This window comes from Ammospiza nelsoni, chromosome 19 (assembly GCF_027579445.1).
Source record: "Ammospiza nelsoni isolate bAmmNel1 chromosome 19, bAmmNel1.pri, whole genome shotgun sequence".
NCBI classification, from domain to species: Eukaryota; Metazoa; Chordata; class Aves; order Passeriformes; family Passerellidae; genus Ammospiza; species Ammospiza nelsoni.
The window spans coordinates 3182237-3207807 of record NC_080651.1 but is presented as its reverse complement, the minus strand read 5'-3'; the positions used below and the strand labels follow the sequence as shown (position 1 = coordinate 3207807).

Sequence of the window (25571 nt, the reverse complement as noted above, 5' to 3'; positions counted from 1 at the left end):
GCTGTGTGCTTGTTTTGGTGTATCAGGGCTTGTGGGAGGGAATTTTATCTCCCCCATCCTCTGGTCTGTCCCACCAGGGGATGGATCCCAGCTGCCACCAGGGTTGGGTATAACCACAGCAAATGTGCATTTACAGGAGATTAAATAATTCAAATTATACCATAATTAGTACTGTTTACTATTTTAACAAACATATTTTATATTTATATATAAAAGTAATAAAGTGGTACAGTGGAAGCACCATTTCCATATATACATTATACACTTTATATATTATGAGATGTGATCATGTTTTAATTCACTGTAAATTCATACAGTAAATTCATAAAAATGCTGCATATCAAGGAGAACTTTTTATTGTAGCATGCAACATAACCTATTAATTTTACTCTCCATTATAGGTAATATTTTATATGGACCACATGACGTACAACAGGCTTTTAGATATCTAGTTTATATAAAGATACAGCCTGAGAGAGAAAAACTATAATTCAGGACTAACGCTTCCTGTATACAGGTTATTAAACATGTGTGCATATGTATCTGTATATTTATAGCAGGGTATAGAGCATGTTATATAGACACACCTAACTATAAAAGTCTGCATTTTAAATACACAGTACCTATTGTGCACAAAATGTATGTTTTAATAATACACTGACTCAGTCTCCCCTCTGTGTGCATGCTTTCATTAGTTTTAAATATATAGCTGTAATATAAATTAATATATTTTAATACACACATTAAAGATATGTGTGTGTCTCTAAATTTATAAATATATAAATTAAAATTTCATTTTTGTATGCCATGTTTACAATAATTGCTTTTAGCTTCCTACTTTCATACACCTTTGTAAATATATCAATAGCTTCATTAATACAAAAGTTTTTAATGAGACAGAGATTGTATTTGATCCAATAGCCACACACATACGTGCACCTGCACAAGCACATTCATCTCTGTGCATCCATAGAGTATGCACTGGCTAATTATACTTTCATAGAGAACATTTAACATCACTTACTTTATTAATAAACCTTTGTAACTTTTGAAAAAATACATATTTATTGTTATAAAGGATGGTTTTGCCATGTATGTATGTTATGCACAAACTGTAATTGCTACAATACACAAACTCAGCGTGAGCACACACACCCTTGTAGCTCTTCCTCTCTATGTTTTATATATTTACAAGTTTAATAACTGTATCTCATTTAGTCTACCACAATTTACTACTTGAATAAAACTTTTTAATACACGCAAAAAATATTTTATTGTTAGGTCTGAATTATGCATAAGAGATGTCCTAATATATGTACACACTCAGCAGTGTGCCCATGTAGCTCTGGGTGTCTGTAAACTGTGTGTATGTGTATATATATATAGAGTTTATATACATAAAAATATATAGATCTATATGTATATATACACTCAACATATATATATGTAAATATATATATGTAGTATGTCCATATACTGTCGTATACACTGATATAACCTCTGTTATATTTTCATACAGCATACTTAGCAGAATTTAATAATCTAGGTTAATAGTTTTATATATATATAGATCTATATATATATACACTCTACATATATATGTGTAAATATATATATGCAGTGTGTCCATATACTGTTGTATACACTGATATAAACTGTTATATTTTCATACAGCATACTTGGCAGAATTTAATAATCTAGGTTAATATTTTTTATATTTCAAATTGTGTATTTTATTACTGTAAAAGTCTGGTTTTACTGCACATTCTATATTATGCACACACACATATATATACACACATGTGTGCACTCCCCTTCCTCTCAGAATTTCTGTCTAGTCAGAAATTTAATTTTTATTTCCACATAGCATATGGAAAAGAATCAACAAGGTTTCTGATATTTTTGCAAGAAGATTCATCTAAAAATTGTCATCATTAACAGGTAAAGATCTGAGTATAAATATTGAGTATATGTTATGCACAAAGATGTGTTTTAATAATCCAGAAACGCTTCCTGTGGCTTCAGTGTACACACACGTGTCTCTGTCACTGAGGTTTCCATGTACACACTCAGCACAGGTTTAAACAAAAGGGATTTATTTTCACCCAGAGACACGTGTATAAAACGATGTGATTTAAAGGTTAAAATTCATATTTTCATATTGTTTTAAAGGCTAGATTTACATTTTTGATTTTTTTTCAAAAATATATAAAGTAGATTTTATTATGATGAAGATTAATAAATATTATATGGGACATGGCATGTGGTTCTTCTAATACACACACTCACCCTGTCTAGGTGTTTGTGCACATTTATCTTTACATGCACACAACTAGAGACATTTAATAATTATATTTCACACTGCCAACTCAACAGCATTTTCTTCATTAATATGGATTTAGAGCTTTTTGCATCCACATTTTATTGCTACAAAGATTATATTTGCCATATATGTTATTTCTTATGTACAAAATATAGTTGTTTTAATGCAGAAACACACAAGGCCTACTTGACTGCCTGTGTGTGCTTTTAGTAGCCTTATTATAATTATATTTTTATATAACATATGGAACAGATGATACATAAAACATGTTTTTTGGAGATGTTTTATTTCTTATTTACTTTATATGACCGGATTTTCACATATTATGAGGTATTTATTAGTACACGTTTACATATTCAGAGAAAATTTAAGAGGTCTTATTAATGCAGCATAGTTAGTAGCATAAATATACTTTAATATGTAAATATTTAACATAAACCATCTCCTCTCCACCCCAAGCCCAGGAGGCACATCCCAAACACATCTTTATGAGGAGCCAAGGGTTTATTTGGAGTAGTTTTGCAGAGTTTTTGCCACTTTGGGGTCCTAGTGCTTTTGTTTCAACCCACCTGCTTTGACTTCAGGGTAAATTTGGCGGATTTAACATTTCGGGGGTCATGCATGGATTTATTATCCAGAACGGATAACTATCCAAGAAAATCCATTATTAAAAAAAAAAAACAAAACAAACAAACAAAAAAAAACCCCAAAAACCAAATAAACAAAAAACCCCCACAAAAACAGAAAACCAAAAAATGGGGAAAGTCCTGAGGTGTTCCCTTGGCCGGGCACAGCCCCAGCCTTAGGGCTGGCTTTGCTGTTCCTTTTTAACTCCTTTTACCCCCGTCCCAATTTTCATGGAACCTGTGAGAACTTCAGAATCTTCGAGATGCTTTAAATCCTCTATCACCCTTGCCCAGCTGCTTAAAAGAAATTAATCCAGAGCCTAATAAAGACACAGCCATACCCACGGCAAGTCTGGATGGCAAAAAACGAATCCTTGATATTGCATTTAAGAGGAATAAATAGGATTTGTCACTGTGACTGTGACCGGTGCGTTTCCGCGGCGTATTGGGATTTTTTAAAATATGTAATCGCTCCTAAATGCAAATGTGGGAAATGGCAGAGATCCATGTGGGACGCTGAGAGCCCCTCCGAGCCAACAGCAGAGGTCACACGAGAGCCGTGAGCGGCTCCGAGCGCTGCGATTGCTCCAAAGCAGCTCCAGCCTTGCCTCTGGAGCATCCCCGCATCCTCCCGCGGGTGCTCCTGACCCTCCACCCGCGGGGCGGCCGCCGCAGGTGGGACCCGGGGAGATCTGAGCCCCGGTGGGACACACACGGTGTCAGTGACACACAGTGCCCGTGTCTCACAGTGTCACACAGTGCCCGTGTCACACACGGTGTCAGTGACACACAGTGCCCGTGTCTCACAGTGTCAGTGTCACACAGTGTCACACAGTGCCCGTGTCACGCAGTGTCAGTGTCACACAGTGCCAGTGTCACACACAGTGCCCGTGTCTCACAGTGTCACACAGTGCCAGTGTCACACAGTGCCAGTGTCACACACAGTGTCAGTGACACACAGTGCCCGTGTCACACAGTGTCACACAGTGTCCATGTCACACAGTGTCGGTGACACACAGTGTCCATGTCACACAGTGCCAGTGTCACACAGTGTCAGTGTCACACAGTGTCCGTGTCACACAGTGTCAGTGACACACACAGTGTTGGTGTCACACAGTGTCAGTGTCACACACTGTGTCAGTGTCACACAGTGTCACACAGTGCCAGTGTCACACAGTGCCAGTGTCACACACAGTGCCAGTGTCACACACTGTGTCAGTGTCACACAGTGCCCGTGTCACCTCAGCAGTGCCACTGCTCTGCCCGAGCCCCTGTCGGACACCGGGGCAAGACTGAAGGGACTGAGTTTGTTCAAGTCCGGGGCAGAAGGAAGCAGGGAAGTGAGTCTGCAGCTACAGAAAACCTGCCTGAAGGGCTCTTCTCTGAGCTGCTGCACACAGGACAAGGAGTAACAAGCTTAAGGTACAGCAAAGAAAACAGTGCTTGGGCAGCCAGAAAAAACCCAAAAATCAAAAGGGCAGCAGGTGAAACATTGAAATAAACTGCCTGGGAGGATTGTGAAATCCCCATTATTAGAGGCTTTTTAGAACAAGCCTGTCAGGACTGACAGGCAGACTCCATCCTGCCTGCAGGCAGAGGAGGGGCTAAAAATGTCTCACAGTCCCTTCAATCTTTATTTTCAGTGTTTGAGCAGAAGGCAGATTAAGCTGCTCAGCACCACCATCAGCTTCAAGACAAAAGCCGTTTCCATTCAAACAAATTCATCTATTAAGACACATATTAAAAAAAAATTAATATTCCCCTCCTGGACCAATCCTGAGCATCCCATGTTCATGGGTTTTGATTAGAGAAGACAGCTGAGTTCCCACAGCAACAACGTTCAATCCTCCAGCATTTAAGATGCTACAAAATCCTTGCTGGTTGAATCCAGCAGTGCCACAGGTTCCCCATGTTCAGTGGGTGTTGTGGGTTGGGTTTCAGTGTTTCAACATCCAGAATAACTACTGCTCTCCATCCAAACATCCTGTGGGCTGCTCTGAATGTCCTGCTGGCTGTGTCACAGCAGCCACATGCCACACCTGGTCACACCTCTGGGCCACCCACCAGACAGTGAGGAGGTGCCTGCAGCAGCTAAAGCCACTCATTCAGTCAGTCTCTACCAACAGCTTTGCACCTCTGAAAATTTAAGGGAGATTTGCAGAGGCACCTAGAGGATTTGGGCACTCAAATCCATGCCAGCAGGGCTGGGGCTGCTGAGCAGCAGAGACAGCTGAACAGATCCCTCTGAGAGCACATGGGCTTCATTAAGCCAGCGATGTGACTTATGTTATGAACCCGGCCTCTCTGCCAGCCTTTTGCAACAGGATTTTGGTTCCCCAGCTTATCCTCAGGAGCCAGCACCCTGCTTCTGCAAGGGAAACAAGCACTGCCACCCTTCCTGCATGGCACAGACAGCAGGAGGATGCCTGGGCTGGAAACAGCCCAGTGACAGACACCCAGCTCAGAACCAAAACACCACCCAAAGAGGAATCTGAAAGCTTTTACCAAGAGAGCCCTGCTCTCCCTGGGACTTTGACCTGTGAGTGGAACTCTGTGTGTCCAGCTCTGTGCTGAATTGGGTGTTTAGCCCCAGGACCACCCCACTGCTGCTTGTGCCACTTGGGCAGTGCTGGCAATGCCAAGGTAAAGGCATCCCAACACTTCCAAGAGCCAGGATAAGCTGGGGAACCAAAATCCTGTTGCAAAAGGCTGGCAGAGAGGCCGGTTTCATAACGTAAGTCACATCATTGGCTAATGAAGCTCATGTGCTCTCAGAGGGATCTGTTCTGCTGAGAAATCTCAGGTGTCTCATGTCCACTCCCTTCCCTCTGAGAGTGGCTGGTGAATTTATTCAGACAAATGATGACTGAAACACCCCCAAGCAGCAGGATGGAGGAGCACAGTGGTCAATGGCAAGGCTGAGAAAGGGAAGGCAGAGAGCACCCACACCCTGGAGGCAGCTCTGCTGTGCCATCCTGATCACTCTTTTGTCAACTATTTTTAGCTTTAACCTTATGGCACCTATTGATGGGTGAAAGCAATCAGCAGCACGGCCCAACATCCTGTGCTCTTTAAAAATAGCAAAGCATGGAGAAAAGATTTAGTCAAGCACATGATGTGACCATGACAGCCTTGGCCTTCAGGGACATCTTGTGGCTGAACACACCAGACCCAAGTAAAGAATTGTGTAGAGGTTCTGAGCAGGAAGGGCATTTGAGCAAGGAAAAAAAGCTATGAAAAATTGTAATATCTTCTCTTTAACTTGCTCATTCCAGCCCCAAGAATGTGCATTTTATAGAATATCCTGAGTTGGAAGGGACCCACAAGGGCACTCAAGCCTCCTTGGAAAGGACTTCCTCACCCAGAACTGGGAGATTCTTATCATAATCACAAATAATTCAGAGCAATGTGGAGCAGACAGGATTGGAACAGGAGCCCACCTACCTTTAGATCTCTTTTTGTTAACAGGAAGAAAAATTAATATTGTCTTTGGGCATTCCTCACTGTTTATTTTAAACCAATACAATTCAAACAACCACTCTAATGTAAATACTTAAAGGTAGCCCTTCATTTAGTAGAATTATTTTTTGATGCAGAGGATATTGTGTTATAAAAACAGGATCTAAGAATATATGCAATATTCAAAGTACCTGCTGCATCTCAGACATTTTCTGGAAAGGTCCATCTGAAATGTTTGCTATCTCTGCTTTATTTAAATTCAGCCTACTTGTTGCACTTCTAAAACCTAGAGGCATGGAAAATACAGAAGCAAGTGCTTTTGAAAACATTTGCCTTGGGAAGACAAAGAAATCCCATCTCTGTACTGCAGCATGCATTACTGGAAAAAGCACTATCCTTACTCCTGAGAGGAATCAGCCTCGAGAGCTCCAATTAGATGGAGGGAAAAAAGAAAAGACTAATTGATATGCTTGCTTTCCAGACAGAAACACATTTTTAGTTCAGCTTGTCTGTATTTTATGCAATGATACTCCTCCAGGGATAAGAGCAAAATTATGTATTTCAATGTTCTAAGCTGAAAAAAAATCCCAATATATTCTTATATCCCAGAACAGCAAAAGGGAAAAGCAAGTTCCAACTATTTACCAAAATTTCGACAGAAATACATCTTTTCCATAGTAAAAATTGGGTATTTTGGATTACAGTCTTACTGTTTTTAAAGCATTGGCTGAGCAGACATGAGGGTCCTAAGGTTCAACTCAGGATCACTTTTGTCAGGAGTGGCCACAGTGTCAGTCTGTGACTGCCCTGCCCAAATGATGGAGAGGGAAAACAACAACCACCAAGAAAACAACAGTTTCCAAATTGCACCAAATGTTTATTGTTAGTCTAGTACATTCAATATCATATTGACTAGAATACAGTAATTCAAAATATTTTTGGCGAATTGAAACTTTTTAAAAACCATTTCAAACACTCCAAAAAGCAAATGCCATGAAAAATTAACTTAAAATTAAAACAAACATATTCAAGCAATAGTTTAACTTTCGACTACAGAAAACCTTTACATGTATTTTAGTGGTTTTAGCAGTACTGCATTTCAACAAAATATATGGACTCACAAAAAGTGGAAAATATTAAAATAGACACAATGTTAAAAAACTGAGGCATCCAGATCTGCAAGACTGTTGTGGTAGAATCACCTGCCCAGCTGCTCCCTTTGCTCTCTTTTGGGGCAGTTTGAGTTTGCTGTGGTGCTGCCACTTCTCTGATCACCTGCTACCACCACAGAGCAATTCTTCAATGTCTTGAATTTAAAGTTTGTCCCTCTGGTAAATTCCCTATACAAATGTAAATATTGTAAAACTTGTGGCCCTCTGGCAAATCTGAGTGAAACAGGACCTTTGAAACATCCCTATTGTTTGCAGACAGGCAATATCCAGAACAAAATCTGAAAAAGGCAACACATTTTGGTTTTGTTTTTAAATACTGACATGTAAAACTGACTAAATTAGAAAAAGGATAAAGTCAATCTTAATATAAGACATTCATTACATAGTGGGACGGGATACAATTATTGGACAAACAGGATCACAACGACTCCTCTACACTGGTCATCTGAGCACGCCCTACAACCATGCCTTGCTACCACAGCTGGATTTCCTGGACAGACAGACAGTGACAAAGACCAGCCAGGCTCTGTGTGAAGCCCCAGATGACAAGTGACACTTACCACATCCTCCAGGCTGTGCCTGTGACGGACCCTGAGCTCCAGGTGCTCAGCAATGCTCTGCCTGCTGCTCCCACCTGGGTTTCCCAGCACAACCACCCCACCAAACCCGGTGGGCCCAGGCAGTTTGAGCCCCTTTGGAAACCCAGGTCCCAGTGCCACGAGTGTGTGTGTGTGTGTGTGTGTACAGGGGCTGGGGAAATGAGGGGCCCTGGCCTGCATGGGGGATATTCCACACAGCCCCCACCCTGGGCAGCACGGGCACAGCTGGGAACTTGGAGGAGAAAATCACCTCAGCTCTTCGTCACAAATAAAGCCAGCTTAAGGTCTGGTTCAGTGGTATTGTAAATGAGCAGAATGCTGCCATGTTAGAAGTCAGCAGAATCGCATTTAGGTTTTAGTTTGTAAAAGTGGTTATTACAATTACAGCTGCAACACAAACTTCAGAAGAGGTACAATGTTTGCTCCTCAGAACAGGGTGTGGAATGTAACCATTTCTTGCAAGAGTTTGCAACATGAATAACTGCATAGATGACAGTTGTGTGTCTTCAGTTCAATAAATGTACTTTTAAAGTTTACAAAAAACACAGAAAAGTTTCTATAAAAGTCACATTATACCAAGATAATGGGTGGTAAAAGTAGATTAGTTGTCTCTGATTCATGTTTAAGAAATGACTCGTGGAAAGGTGATAGAAACCAATTTCATGTCAAGAGCATTACATTTTCACTATTGCACTGACTTCACCATTAGAATCACTAATTTAGAAAAATTCACGTAGTTAAAAACTGTAAAATTAAACTAGCATACAAAATTTGTTTGTAAACATCAGGTAGCCAGTTCTGCTAACGTGGAATGGACTCTTGGTTACTGCAGTACAGTATCTTGGTTATTTACAGCACTTGCCATGTGATGGGAAATGGCAGGACACAAACATCAGTTCACAGTAATTGTGTTCACAGAACTACCAAAGTCAGTGCAGTTTTGCTGTGCAATTTTTCCAATTCCCCCCAATTCTTTAAGTCAAATAATACTGCTACAGAGGCCAAGTGCAGATTAATCTTTTTTTTTTTTTTTTTTTTTAAGATCTCACAAGTGACGGATGATGTCTGCAGGACTTCTGTAAAGGTACTTCCAAATGGCATAGTAATGGACAGCAGCTGCTGTGGCCACGAAGAGGTGCCAGATGGCGTGGGCAAAGGGGATCACTCCATCACTCTTGAAGAACACCACGCCCAGGCAATAGATCAAACCTCCCCAGGCCACCTCCTGCAGCCCCTCCGTGTTGCTCTGCCAGGGAACAAGCACAGGTCAGGGTGTAAAGGGAGCAAAGAGCATTTATGGACAGAATGCACAGTGCTTTTCTCCCCCAGGCAAAGGGAGCTGGCTGTGACAACTCTGAAAATGTTGGGTGGGACAGATGGACAAGTGAGAAATGCATGTATTTATATTACACTGTGTGAAATGCACAATAATGTGCTTATATACCATGTCCCCATAGCACTAGAGAACTTATACTGGGACAACTCAAGAAGTAAAACAAGATTGATGGTTTGCTTCATCAGCAGAGCAGACAATCATGGAGACAAAGAAAACCACATTACTCTGTGAAATGTGAGTTTAATGCAGCTCCTCCCAGCAAGACTTTGATACAGCCAGTTAAGGCATTAACCTGAAAATGTGTTACATTTATATTAGCAGCAGAGATGGTTAATCAACATTATTTAAAATGTGTAACTATAAAACAGTTTGGAGTAGGATGCTTTTCAAATGCACCAAGAAACCCAGGCTCTCTTTATCTACCCAGTGCAGCCCAGATTGAACAAAACAAGGCAGCATTTCACTGAAATGTGAACTATAAATCCAAACTATGACAGGCTGTATTGGGTTGCTCTGCCAAGAGCATTTACAAGTATAGTGTACTAAAATGAACATCTCTGCAGAGGAAAGAGCAGCACTGGAATTTAAGCTGGTTATAAAAGGCAAGTTTTGTTTGTCTGCACTGTTAATAGTCACATTCCTTACCATGGATGTCACTACCAGAGCAGGAGAAAATCCCATCGCTAAATAGAAAAAGAGTTCAACGATCTTATACCTAAAAAGGAATGATTTGAGCAATTTAAGGTGGTGAACATTTCCTTCAACAGCAAAAATGAGTATTTTAAATAATGTGTTGGTATTGGATCATTATACAAAAAGCTTTCATGCAGATAGATAGGTGATAGTGTTTTATGACAAAATTAAAACTAGCCTTTATCTCTGCACTGTAGAGTTGCAGGCAATACCTTCCCTAAATACTGCCCAGACACTTTCACTTGCAGTAAATACCAGTGAGAATAAAACACTGAGGCAACTTAAATTTTCTTGTTTGATGAGAACCTTGGTAGCTCATCTCCAAAAAAAAAATAGTTTGGTCTTGTTCTCTGATGATAATTTTCAGTTTAAAGTTAAATACAAAGAATAATTCTTACTTTTCATGGTAGAGAAATACATAAAGGGTTCCTCCAGCAGCCATCAGCCAGATAAACCATCTCATGTGAGATGCCAGAGGTCCCAGCTCACGGAGATTTAACCTGGAGGCATAAAGGTTCCAAGAGACAAAAGTGGTGAGTAAACTAGCACAATAGCAGTGGGGGTTAATAAAAACAAATAAATACTCAGAGCTTTAACTACAGAATGATGGGGGAACAAACAAGGGAGGCAGAAGGTGCTTGCATTGATGGGTGGAAAGCATGAACTGAGGTATGAGGAGTATAAATAAACTACTTTCTGATGTTTTCTAGCATCACTTTCTGCTCAGCAAGGCCCAGGAGATGACATTGCAATGTCTGTCACAACACATAATGTGGTCAGTTGCATCCAAGAAGGCATCTATAGATTTTGGAAAGCTGCAATGATGAACTCCTTACTTTGGAAAAGCTTTGATTCTGCAGCTCTGGTCCCCATTTCTTACCATGGTGCGTAGGATGCTGCAATGAAGACATAGATCATCATTCTGTCACACATGTGAAAGCAATGCTCCATTGTCCTAGGGACAGAGAGACAGAACAGGTCACCATGACACATTTTGGGAAGATTTTTGCATCACCTCACTTTCCTGACATGCTTTGGAATTACTCTGGAGAAAATACCATCACCTCCATCCCTCTTACAACCATGTGGAGGAACTGAGACACATAAGAGCTGGGCACTTCTCCAGTCCTCTCCCCTTCTCCACCCCCACCTTGCACCCCTGTCACATCAACTCTGCCTAATCCAGACACTGTTACTATTTAGTGATTACTGCCTATATCCAATTTATGGCCCAGAATTATTTAGGGAGTCTTAGAAGGGATGGATAAATAAAATAAAATTAAAAGAATAAATCCCATGTCAGTTCTGCTATTGCTGCCTTGGTCCCAAGGAGGTTTCCTGCTGGTTAGCTGGGCATTGGCAAAAGCTGTGCTCCTCAAACCACTTGAGCATGCCACACTCCCAGACAGTGTCTTCACATCTGCAATCAGATATTATCCATCAACCACCTACATTATGTTTTTCTCATTCTGCTTCTGGATTAAGAGCCACTAGGGCTACCAAAACACATTTTCTTTGTGACAAGGCAGCAGACATTCAAGTTCACTGGTGCATGAGCTTGGCTCACTATTCCTTCCAAAAAAAATCAAGGATGTTTATAGGAACCAAGGCAACCCCTGTGGCAGGGAGAAATGGTGCATCTGACCCCACTGATATCAGAAGGTTAATTAATTACTTTATTATACTATATTATTCTATATTCTATTGCATTGTATTAAACTGAATCTGCACAAGCACCCAGAATCTCGTGGCTGTCGGCTGACAGTCCTGACACACACACACACACCTGGCCCTGATGGGCCAAGGAAACAAAACACCATCACTTTGTGTGATAGAATGCAATATGGAGATTGTTTACCCAAAGTGATGGGTAAACAAACAACCTCCATATTGCATTCTACTTTGGCACAACACAGTGATAAGATTTGTTTTGATCATTCTTTTCTCTGCTTCTCTCAGGTCCAGAGAATGTGAATCCCACAGGTGTTTTTATCACGGTTCAGTAGGAAGTACCACTCCAACCTCCTGTAAAATCGGTTTGACTGAGAAGCACAAAGGGCAAACATGCCAAGGAGGTGCAGCACTCTCTCCTGCTACCTCAGGTGACTCTTCTTCCAGGAGACGATGTGGAAGACGGTGGAGACGATGAAGAGGGCGCAGAGCCCCACGCCGTACATCCATGCCGTGATCTTCTCCCAGCGGTCGTCCGAGAGCCGGTGCAGGAGGGCGCTGCCCACGATGGCAGGGACAATCAGGAGCTGCCACAACAAAAGCACATTGTCAGCTTTGTGCTGTGGTGCCACTCACAGAGCAGCACCAGCAGGCAGAGAGCCCAGCCACAGAGTTCTGTCATTTAGTTTTAAGTTGACACATCGGCACCAGAAATTCATCGAGGTCTCAGGCATGATCTGGTTTTGCTAAATTTCTCCCCCCATGGTTACCAGGGAAGGTTACCAACTCCTCTAGCCATGACAGCAAATTCTTTTGTCTAATTTTCTAAATATTAGCAGGTTTTATTTTCACATTCAGCTTCATGTTTTAAAACCAAATTGATCTTACTCTAGGCTTCAATTTAAGCCACATCTTGTGCATAGACACAGAGCACAAGACAGACCAAAATAAACTCCAATCCCAAATGAAAAAACAAAGCATTTAGGAAAGTGCAGTTGCAAGAATTAAGCAATAGTTTTGCAGAACTTGGGTTTAAGCTACCATAAATAAATTAGCTGCAAACTTCTCTCATTAATAGATTTTTAATGCACAAAGATGTTCTTCTAGTGCAGCATATCCAACTCTGTTTTCCTTCCCACCTCCCTCTCAAAGCACTTCTAATTCACTTCCTCCAAAACAGGCCCTGTTCAAACATCATTATAAAATTATGCTTGCATGAAGCATCCAAGAAGTGATGCAGGCTTTAAATGCATACATTTAAAACCAAACTCCCTTCCAGAATAAAATACCTGATGTACCTCTATCTCCTTCAGGAAAAGGCAAAAAGAAGAGAGAGAGAAGGAGAAAAAAAACCCAAAAACCCTAAAAAACACCCTAAATCCAACAAGTATTTGAAGAAAAGAGCTCACTGACTCAGCTATTTCTACCCATCTCCATCCACTATCAAGTCAGCCTTCTAAGTTACAAACACTGCACAAATTCTCTTCCAGGCCCTACAGCATGTCTAATATGCTAATTTGTTCCCTTGAATTGCAAATAAGCTCCTTAGGGTTAAACTCTTGGTAATTTAACCCAAGTCTCATATGTTAAACAATAAAGCCAGGAACAAGCAATGTTTAAACAAATCTGGCCACTTTGCATTAGAGTTCTGATAGCTCAGACTGCAGAGTTCTAGTCTAGCCTGACCTATCTGTCCTTTATCTAATTACAGACCAGAGGAAATCGAGGTTCTGCTCAGTGCAGAGGATGCAGAGCAAACTGAATGGATGTGAGAACAACAATAACATGAATGGATCTGAGAATAACAATTTCCTTCTGACTTTGAAGTATATCAGCTGCAGCTTCATTACTATTCAATTTCCTTATGTTTTGCAAAATTCAGTGTATTTGTGCCAAAAGCTGTAGAGCCATGGAAATTAAAAGCATGGCATTGATACACTGACAGCATTGGGACTGGAGGTGAAAACACTTCCTGAGCTTTGTAATGGAGCTATGGAAGTTGACTTGGTGCACTTTAAGGCCAGCAATAGTCTGCCAGCCTGGCTTCCCATTTGTCATCAACCCTAAATTTCCTGCACACATCCTGGATAGCCCCCAAATTCAGGGAAGGTTGAAATGTGCCACTCCTCAGGAGATCAGCCACTCCTGCTCTCCACACGAGAGACACAGTGTGAATGAAGTGTGGCTGGAGCCCCTGGCACAGCCAGGAACTGATGAGATGTGACAATTGTTTCATTTAGGTTTTGCAGGGGACAGGAGGACACACAGCCCCAGAAATGGAGGTGTAGCCATGGCCCTAAGCTGTACAGTCCCACTGCACACTCAGATTCCTTCCCAATTTTTGGTGCAAATTCCAGTTTTGACTATGCTTGACAGAGAACTGAAAGGTTTCAGAGATTAAATACCTATAAATACCAGGTAAAACAGCAAATTCCTACTAATTCCCTGTAACAGCCTAGGCATGAGCTGCTCAGGGACTCTGACAGAGAACACAGAAAGAGAGCCCTCTTTGGGCTTTAGATTTAGATATTACACAGAATAACCCACCTTTCTTACAGAGACCCCAGCTTTTCATTAATCTCCTCAAATAAATATTTCACAAGCTAAGCTGTGACATGGGATGCTCAAATGGGCCAAAACAAAGTTCAGAGTCAATCACTCTTTCCAGTAATTATTGTGTATAAAGTGATAGAGTTAAAACAAAGAAGCAATTCTATTATCACCTCTTTATTTGCACCTTCAGAATCAAGAGTACAGCACATGAATGAAGACTTTAATCCCTTTTTTGCCTTGTCCTGCTTTAAAGAACAATTCTACCTGTCACAGGGAAGAGCACTGTATTCCATGAAAAGGACTTATTGTTTTTTCTAAGTGTTCTTTTTGGAACCATTTTCCTCTCCGTGCTTGGTAGGCACCATGGGAACAGCCAGACAAAACAAGAGATGTTTTATTACTTTTTTTTTTTCTTGGCCATAAATAGCTAGATTAAATACAAATTCCAGAAATGATGCCCTGCTGCTCCAGCCAACTCAATTAAAGTTCTTCAGATGGCAATGTCATAACAGGTAACATGTGGTACAATGGACTTTATCCATCTTACAAAAGAAATATGAAACTTCAGCTCACAAAAAAAGGCAAATTTTCCCACGTTCATTTGAAAAAAAATCACAACCACACGAACTGCATTTTAATCTCCAGTTTTCAGAATGGAAAAGCCATTAATGAGTCCTTTAAAAGAAGGGGAGTTCACCAAAAAAGCAGTCAGAGAATCAGAACTAACAGAATGAGTGGGATTGTGCTGTGTCATTTTACAGCATGACAAAGCATTTCTTAGTTGCCAATATTCCTTGAAAAAAACTCCAGCTACAAGTCACAAAATCTTTGCTTATTTCATCATGGAGTGCAAGTCTTCCAAGTGACTATCATCAAACCCAGTAACTTAATGTACTGTGAGCAAACCCAGAGCTGTGATGTGCAAATTTACTAGTTTTAGCACAGTGATTAATCCTGGCTGCATCAGAAGTGGGGCTGGAAGGAAGATCTGCAGAACAGGAGAGAAGGCAACAGTTTCCTAAGCTTTCTAGAGAAATGTCAGAACAAAATAAGAGAATGATGTTAAAAGCTCTTCGCAATAAGGAGGAAGATAAAGGATTAAAATATGTTCATTTACATCTACAGGTGGCAATCTGTCAGAATAGTCTTCAGCACAACCTTTGTGTGGTGCATTTTGGGAAACCAACTACCACAAACCCTGCTGTCACAGCAAGTAAAAACCCTTAAGGCACAAGGGAAGAGGCTGAGACAATAAGCTGTGAACCTGATCAGGGTCACTTGAGTGAAATGACACTCTCTGGTTACCAACTTACAGCAAAATACCCAGTACCTTCCACCTGTCTGGGGCTGCTTAGGATGCTGCTCCACTGGTCAGCATTTCACCTGCATTCTTTCCATATTTCTCCAGACAATCTCTGTCACAGACAGCTTTAAAAACCTGTTGGAAGTTTTGCTTTTGTATCTAACATCCCTGGAAAATGAAGTTATTCTCCTTGCACATCGTGCAGGCAGCAGCACTGCCCTCTGATGCACGAGCCACTGCAGCAGTGTTGGTGTCACTGCTGCAATCTCACGAGCCTCTCACTGGGAGGGAAACATTGAGGGCACAAAAATGGTCCATGCACTTCCTTTTTTTTTGGAAAGGAAGGCAGCAGAAACAGCAATAAAGCTGCCAGCCCTGTCCCCCAAAAATGTGACACTTAGAGGGACCCATGGAGGGCTGTGCCCATCCCCAGCTGCCTGCTCCCTGAGCACACTCCTGTTACCATCTCTCCCAACTTTTCAATTTTCCCCTAGTTTTAGGGGACCAGTAAGACAGAGTGAGAGGCCCACGAGCAGCTTGGGTTGTGCAACACACAGAGAGCAGAGAAACTGCTTATACCAGTCAGAGGGAATGGAGACATTTTCATCAGAAGACTCCTTCTGAAATTTTGATCACCCCTTCTTCCCTGCCCAAATGGCTGCCTAAATGCTCCAAGTCTCACTTTTTAAATATTTATACTACTTCTGTTCTTCCATGCACTTCACTAACCCAACCTGGAATACAGATTATAACTAATTTTAAGAATAGTTACTCCTTTTAAGGCAGTTAGAAGAAACATTTAAAGTAGTATAAAGCAAGGCATGTCTAAATCCTGAGGTTTTAACACAGCAAGGTCTGATAAACCTTACATACACCAGAAAGCTTTGTTATGAAAGTCATCTCTCCCCCTCCAATTCTCACAACCCCTGCTTTTCTCATGCACTGTTTCCTTCCTGTTCCTTTGAACACAGAGAACAGCTTTTTCTGTTTTCAACTACTTTGCTGCCATTCCTCTCCCAGTGTCTGAAGGCAAGTCAATGCTTCATTTAAAGCTAAAAAAAAAAGAGCAAGACATTTAAAATAGCCTTACAAGTAAGAAATGTGAAGATACCTTACTACCTTTTAAGTATTGTACCAAAAGGTTGTACCTGGGATTCCAGACCCTCCTTTATCCTTATTTTTTTGTTGCTTGTTTTTTATTAAGCAGCTGCCATAAACTGATTCCTGTGTATTTTTAAGTTCAAAACCAGATGGGGTACCTATTGAGAAGTACAGCCACATTCATAAAGTAGAAGTTGACTGCTTCCTGAATTATGAATAAAAGTTTGGAATAAAAATATATTGGAGAACCATTGTTGAATTCTGTTCTATAGAATTATCAATGTCTAATTGAAAGCTTGCATTGTAATCTAGCAGCAAAGACACAGCCAATTGACCATCTAACACTTAGTAAGTCTGCAACACAAAGGAGATGAAAACATCCCCTCTAGCTTTTCTGTGCTACCTCAGCTTAGACTCCCATTTCAAGACTTTAAATGCTGATGAAAAAATATGGCATATTTATTTTAACAGTTTATTGTAAGTTTTAGCAGATAGTTTGCTCAGAAAGTAATCAGAGAGCTCCACCACAAACTGCAGCCCACCAGAAAACACTGATCCACCTTGGCTGTCACGTCCTGCTAACAGGCAGGAGTAAAACATGCCTGTTTTTCAACTAGGTGAAAGCTGGAATTGCTTAGGAGCACAGCAACATCTGCCAGATATTTTGAAACCTAACTTTTTGGCCTGAGCAAACAAGATTTGCACAAGGATTATGAGATAAACTACGTATTTGTGTTAACTAACAGAATGTTGCTTCATTCCCTAGGCAAATAAGCATATATTTACATAATGCTGTACATGAGACCTTTGGCTTAAGAACACAGAAGCTTCAGTCAACTTTTTGTCTACATGCAAAACCAAGGTGATTCTGTTTTTTCCAGCACCACGGAACTGTATGTTGGTTATTTATGAAATACACACAAGGGATCCTTAAAACCAGAGCTCCTTAAGAACTGAAGAGTTCTGGGCACTACTTTGAGCTTTCCTATCTGCAGCTCACTCAGACACACTGAAGATAAGAGACTGAGGACAAAGTCAAACATACTTCAGATGTTTGGAGTTGAGGGGTTGAGGAGACGCACAAGCTGCTTTTGTAAAAGGGCAAATGCTATCTTAAAAAGCAAACAAACACATTTTTAAGTCCTTTTCAAAGTGCCAGACAGCAAATTAAACTTCCTAATTACTAAAAGAAAAAAAAAAAATCAAAGGGGACTGCTTTTGTTCTTCTTTATGCGAATACCACATACTCAAATCTACAATAAGTCCTTACATTGCAAAAATAAGGAAAGCTTGAAATTTCAGCAGGGCAGTCAGCATTATCAGGGCCTCTTGCAAAACAGCAGATTTCTTGAAGAGTCAGTAGGTATCAGGATTAAAACATTCCAGCTCTTGTTGCTCATATCCACAGACAGTCTGATGAGGCCTTCCCATTTCTCACATGGATAAATCTTTCTTTTACTTCCAGTTTACAATTTGCACAGTATTATGTCAGGGCAGACCCGGGAAATCCACCTTGCAGGCTAACTAGTAGTGGCCTATACCCCCTTTACTGCAGGCATCCTTTGACTGGAACACAGGGAAAATATCAAGTTAAAGACCTGTAACATTGGTGAAAATGAATCTTGTGAAGTGTCTGGAGCTCTAAGAGATTCAGAATATTACCAAACATCTAATTTTCTGTACTGTTACACTTAATGCTCATATGCACAAAACCAGAGAGAGGCTGTAGATATGAACACAGCAAGGCAAAGGTAAGCATTTAGCAATCCAAACAGACAAAAATTTATTGAAACATCTGGTTAAAGAAGGCAGAAATGTACTTACTGCATGTGTGTAACAGTTAGCAGCATGTTCATAGCAAGTGGGTTTGTAGCGGCTGTTGGCTGGGGCTGGGTGGTTCATGAACCTGTGGAATAATGAAGAATACTTTCAGGAAAGTTGCTAAAACATCTCTCTGAGTGTCATGAAGGAAATGAAGGAATACTTCCGACTTGGTAGTGTTAAAAATTGTAAGTACAGACGTGTTCAAAGTAACTGTGATTTGAATTGCAAGTTCTCCCAAGTAAAGTCTCTTACCAGACAGACATGTTAAATAAATTCCTGTGACTGCCTGATGCAGGATGATGAACTCTTTAATCAGGAGTTCACATAAAGCAGAGTCCCTCTTTTCTGACAGTTTGGTCAGAGGAAGAATGAAACATTTCCTATTTAAATTACATGGCAAGAACTCAAATTATTCTTAAAATATGGAGTTCATCATAGCTGTCATCACAGCTTCTTCTTTAAAGAAGTTCTTGAAACTGCAGCAATATTCCATTTTGGAGCACTTGAACACTGATTTTTGACTCCTATAAGAAGCAGTATTTGCATCTCTGGAGTATGAGGTGGCTCATTTTTTTAATCCTATGTCTGTAACTGAGATCCAAATATCTCCTACATGGGCATGATGAAAGGAGACTCTAATGGTCAATTCTGAAGAGGAAATATTTCAAGAGGTTTGCCATAGACATTCCATCTTTTTATCCAAGAATTTTGAAACATTCTAACAAACAAACAAGCACATCAAATGCAGTCCATGCAAGCTGAACAGAATATGATGAAACCCTAGAAAGTTTTGGAAGAATTTGCCAATGCAAACGTTTCATTTACATGTACTAAAAAACCCAAACACTTGAGCTGTTTCCTGTGAAACTCAACAATTTAAATCTCTGCAGGAACACCTGTAAAAGACAGCACACACCTATATGCAACAGTCAAATGAAAGCTGTGAATTTCTCCAGCTCCAGTCTGTTATCCCAGCACTGCTGAGTGTCCTGCAAAAGTGATTATCTCTCACCAATAATTCCAGTTTACTCCAGATTTTTCTAAAACTATGCACTGACAATCAGTCAGGTATCCAAGCAGTCAGGAACAGCTTCACAAGAAATACAGAACATGTTTGTATACTCAGAACCAAGAGCAGCTTTGTTACCTAGATTTATACAAAAAGCTTGTTAGACAAACTTTGGTCCTTCCCCATGTCCCCCTGGTTTAAATCAAAATGAGTCCTATTTTTATGACATCTATAAAATACTGCCCAACCTCAAAACAGGGGAAAACAAACAACTAAAAAAAAATCCAACCCAAATCTTACAGTTGGCATAAGCAGTTCCAGATTTCTGGAATATTTCACTTGGTTTTCTTGACTGATTTATTAAGTGACTTGTGAACCATTTTTTCTAAACTGGTAGATGAAAATGTAGCAGCATTGGGAAAATAACAGTGTCATGATCCCTCACTAAACCATGGCAATTTCAAGAAACAGTTCCATTGGTACTAATACAAAGGCTAAGAAAAATGTGGATTTAATTCACAGACACAGAACATAAATGGTTGTTAGCACATTAATAACCCTGCAGGAGTTAATGTATGGTTAAAAATGGCAATTCTTTTGTCAGTGAGAAATGGCACCTTGTTCTCCTCTCCAAGAAGACAATGACACTGTCATCACAAAGGCTTGCAGAATATTTGGAAAATTACTTTATTCCCAGCACTTGTATGTCTTCAACAGCTGCTGAACACCATCTCTGCATCCTCTAAAGATGGAACATTCAGTTTGCTCAGTTCTGCTTCCAAGTCAGGAAAATGTTTAAAAATAAAAGCATCTGTTGGCTCAGTGAGTGGCCAGGCTTGGACTGCCCTTGTCCAACTCCATAAATTCAAAGTCATGGGAAACTTTTCACTTATCACATCTAGAATATTATTGCTTTTCTCTGTGGTGGTACCTTGGAAGTCTCACAAGAAGTAAAAAAATTTTTAATAAGTCAAACTCAAACCTGAAGAACCAAAAGGAATAATTTTATACTCTGCAGTAGCTTTATAATTTCTGGTGTTCCAAATTTCTATGTTAGATACTATTATCATATACAAATCTATAAATAATTGATGCCTCCTAATGGGATCTTCTATTATCCAACATTAGCCTACTTTTAATTTTTCCCCCTTTTTTTTTCAGTAGGAAATACACTGCATCTTTCTAAAGCAATCATATTGGATCTAGGGGTAATGTTAGATTTTAGAATTATGCACTAACACTTTAGAAACGAGGACCTCTTACTGTCACTAATTTAAAGACATTTATTAGCTGTAGAACAGAACACAAAGACAGCAACAAACCTATCCTTGCTCTGTTACCTACACACAGAGCTGGGTTTTTTCCCTGTTTTGTTTGTGGCAGCACAGGAATGATGCAAATATTCTGTGCCAGAGCTCCAGCATTAGCAACACCTCACCCATCCCCTTCACCTCCGTGTTTACACCAATAACACAACACCTCCAGTGTGTTTTGGCAGGAGGGGAAGTGCTCAGTTTTACCTCTCCCCCACAGAAATGGGTCTCACAATGCCCAAGCACCAACTCTGCCGCACATCTGACAGACCTGCACCTCTCCCTTCCGAGAGGGATTGCCTCCATCCAGCAGGCTGCAGACCCTGGAAACATCTGCTCAGGTCACTGCTCACAGGCAGCAGTCTTAGTAAAGCAAACTTTGAGTTATTCCTCTTTGCCTTTTGATCATTAACTATTTATAAACGTTATCAGGAACGGCTTCAGAGGAAGGATCATTAACGAGGTGGCTGGAAGGGCAAAAATGCCAGCCAGAGCTTCTCATGAGTTCCTTTCACTTCCAGTTTGACAGTTTAGGCTTAATGTCTTAAGAAACAGACATGGATTTTGAAAAGAGCTGCTCTGTGATATTACTGATGTGCTCCTCAAACCCAGGAAAATTATTCTGACACACACAGTTAAAGCCAGTCATATACTCCTGCAGTTATAGACACATATGATATTGCAACACAAAGGCAGAAGAATGTGGTTGTTTATTCACATTCTACAGGCAAAACAGCTCTGCTCTTTCTTAAAGATAAATAAATAAGCAAACAAACCCCATGCCACCACCAACAATGGATGCTTGTTTCCTGCCTTGTGAATACAGCAGCACAGGGACATTGTTCCTCCTCCTATCTACAGGTCACATTTGCCTCTTCTGCAAAAGATAATTGTGGGAATTATAATCTCACCTTCCTAAAAGTGGAAGCTCAGTAAAGAGCATTCAGATGCTGTTCACTCCTATACAAAGGCTCTCTGTAACACAGCCATTAAGGTTATTATCAAATGCAGGACAGACTGACAATGCCCCACTGAACTGGGCTACAGTTTACAGGAAATGTCTTTAATTGAAGCCTTTTTGATTCTCTAGCAAATCTCTAATGTATTTTTTACTAGCAGATCTAGTGAAACCAGAATCATTTAATAAGAAGATATGCAGCACTTCTCACAAGGATGCACAAATACTTGTCCATTTAAGGTATTGACAATCCAAGATATCCAAGATAAAATATTAATGCCTTCAATATCAGAATAAGAAATTTGTGAAATTAAGAGACTGAGAACGGCTTGTAGCCAGCCAGGAGAGAATGCTTTCACACTGAATTGAGCTGTGAGTTCCTTTTCACAATTTAAATTCTCAATGCTCAGAACCTGCTCAAGGCCAAGGAAGTTCAAGACTCAGAATTTCATACCAAACAAACAACTTTTGATGGACATACTCCCAATATAAGCAGACAAAAAGTACTGAGAGAGAGATACAGCAATTTAAAACAAGAGGGAAGAAACTCATACCCCTCCCTTCACGCTACTTGATCTTCGATCTTGAAATACTTTAAATATTTTAAATTCTAAACATACAGACTGATCCATCCTGTGTGACAGACCCTAATCTCAAGCCCCTATTCATTTCCAAGGAACAGATGCTGTATGTTTCCCAGAGATTCCAAAATTAAGAGAAGATAGTATCTCAGAGACAAAGCAGAAGGAAAGTCCGAGGGCTCTTAATGCTTTGTCTTTGCATGCAAAGCCAGCTTAGAAAAATAAATTACAAAACCCCAAATCCATTGCACATATCTCTATGACATTTGTCTGGCATTACAACAAGCTTAGACCTCAGACTGCAGAAGGGTAAATAAAATCTTGCCCTATTGATGATTCCCATCTGCTGAATGAATTATTGTTTTAAGCATAAAGCAAATGGTCATTAAAAACAGCAAGCACTGATAATGGCCTCAAATATCTGGATTTTTTAGTCTTTTCAGGAAGTATTTTTCCTTTATTCAGCTCAAAAGACCTCATACTTCCTTTCACCAGCTTAAAAGCACATTCCCTCTTTTTGTGCCTTTCTTTCTTTGTGCTTTCCAGCAGCAAGAGAAGCCATTTAGACCTAATAAACCACAAATAACAGCATATGAGAAACTGCAACAACGTGGGCGTAACTCCACAAAACCGGCAGTAGCATAAATCAAATGGGGTTAAAAATTGCTTCATTATCTAACTATATGCTTCAGTACCTAGGATGTTTCCTAAGCTCTTTGTTTTCAAGAGGAAAACAAAAAAAAAAAAATACAAGCAGGTCAGAACAGATCTGATGACCATTCAGATCAGATTTTTGAAGAGAAACAAAAGGATTTATTAAAAGCTTGCTTGGACCAAATTTGGCTTTGACCAAATTCATTCAGTTAAAAGTAGACTCATCTTCCTCCACAGTAGGCATGTTCCTTCCTGGATTTGACAGCATCTAGCTGTGGTTTGTAACTGCTCACATAATCTTTACTATCTCTCAACATCTGAGGCACAGAAATAATTCAGATCAGTGCAGAAGCAGTTCCCTTATTTGGAAATATCAGTGAAATCCCACGCTGTGTGAAGGTTCATGTACTTACAGCACGATACTAAAGATAAAAGGAGACCTGCAATACTCTGAGAACCCACAAACAACTCTGCTATCATACATAGACTGTGTCATGGAAAAAAGTGTCTGTGCATCCCACTGACCTCCCCAAAGCCTCCCCAGCCTTCTGGCAAGTATGAAAGGCAGCAATTCAAGCAAAGAGTGGGCAGCACTCACAAGTCACCCCAGGTGCTGCAGCACATATGAGCTCAGGGGCAAAGGACCAGCCAGCCAAGGTGTGGGCCAGCACAGAAACAGCGTCCGACCGCATTAATATTTTTCTCTTTCAGTTTTATTTCCCTTTTAATACTTAGGTCTCAGTTTTTTGAGCAAGTTGGTGAAAGGAGAGCACGGCAGGCCTATGGCAGGAACCCGGTGAGGTAAGCCCTGTGCAACCGGCCTCACCCAGGAGATGGGCTGTCCATCAACAGTTACTGGCCTGGCATGTGCACAATGGAGAACCAAAGCCCACAGATGCTTATCCAAGAACCACGATTGCAGTTACCCGAGCAGCATCTTAAAGCTGAATGAAGGCTGATTTTTAAGCTAAAAAAGCATTGATTTAGATTGGATACTAGGAAGTAATTCTTCCCTGTGAGGGTGCTGAGGCCCGGTCACAGAGAAGCTGCGGCCGTCCCGTCCCTGGAAGCACAAAAGCCCAAGTTGGACAGGGCTTGGAGGAACCTGATCTAGTGTAAGGTATCCCTGCCCATGGCAGAGGGCTGGAACGAGATGAGCTTTAAGGCGTTTCCAACCCGGAGCATTCTGCGATTCCATGATACTCAATGCGCCCTCGGAGGCAGCAGAACAAGGAGCTCCACGGCCCCGCGGGGCCACACGGGGCCGGCGGGCGCCGACCCAGCCCGGCCCAGGAGCCACAGGTCGGGCCCCGCGGGAGCGCCGCGATGCGCGGCTGTGACACAGGGCCGGATGCGCGAACCCTCACCCACTGAACGGCGGCGATGAACAAACACACACACAAACAAAAGACCCTCCTCACCCCCGCCCACTCGCGCCCCCAGGACCTCGCTGCCCACCCCGCCCGGCACCGGCGAGAAAACCTCGGCTCCCCCACCCACCCCTCACCCCGCCCGGGGGTTCCATCCCGCGGGGAGCGCCTCGGGCAGGAAGGAGGATCCCATCCCCGCCGGGGGTCGCGGCGAGCTCACCTCCGGAACCGCTCCCGGAGCCGCCGCATGGGTCCGGGGCTGGGGGTCGGGCCGGGGGGCTGCGGGCGGCTCGGGCCGGGCTCCGGGCCCGCATTGGCGAGCGCGCGGCCGCGGCGCGCAGGACGGCGGGCGCCGGGCGGGCTGAGCGCGGGGCCGGGCGGGCGGCGGCCGCTTTAACCGGCCCTGGCTCCGCGCAGCCCCCGCCCCGGCCCGCCCACCGCGGCCCGGCCCCGCCGCCGAGCGCGGGAGGAGCCGGCCCGGCCCGGCGCGGGCACCCGCGGCATCGCCGCTGCGAGGTGGGGCCGGAGCACCGGGGAACGGGGCCGGGGGAGCGCCGGGGTGGGAGCGGGGAATGGGGCTGGGGGAGCGGCCCGGTGGGAGCGGGAGCCGCGGCCTGGCTCCCGAGGGTGGCCCGGCCGGGCCGGGGCTCCGGGCAGCAGTGGGAGGCAGCGGCCGCGGCGGGGCCGGGGCTGGCGGTGCCCGGGGCCGGGGCTGGCGGTGCCCGGAGCCCGGCTGCAGCTCGTCCCGCGGCCCCGCAGGGGATGAAGCAGCCTCGGGGCGCTGCTGGGGACAGCGGTTTAATCGCCATTGTCTCAGCTCGTTCAGCAGACAGGAGGGCTTGGCGGTGGCAGCACGCTTCCTCTTCCCAGTGTGGGAGCTGTGGGAGCCTGTCTGTGACGGATTCGGCACGGACTGACCCGGGTGACTTCACCCACCCGCCCGTGGGGTCCATCCCGGCGTGGCACAGGAGAGCACAGAAAAACGCCGTGGCTTTGCTGTCACATAAACCTGCACATGGGATCATT

General features: G+C 42.2%; 1 protein-coding gene across 1 annotated transcript; it reads right to left on the bottom strand.

The window, feature by feature from the left end:
- Nucleotides 1–7264: 7264 nt before the first annotated feature.
- MMD (monocyte to macrophage differentiation associated) lies at nt 7265–24910 on the bottom strand. The gene is made up of 7 exons (XM_059485565.1): nt 24766–24910; nt 18661–18742; nt 12306–12466; nt 11089–11163; nt 10607–10708; nt 10161–10230; nt 7265–9425 (listed from the first exon to the last, which is right to left on the bottom strand). The coding sequence occupies exons 1-7, from the start codon at nt 24792–24794 to the stop codon at nt 9225–9227; spliced, it is 720 nt and encodes a 239-aa protein (XP_059341548.1). The 5' UTR covers nt 24795–24910; the 3' UTR covers nt 7265–9224.
- Between the last annotated feature and the right edge of the window lie 661 nt (nt 24911–25571).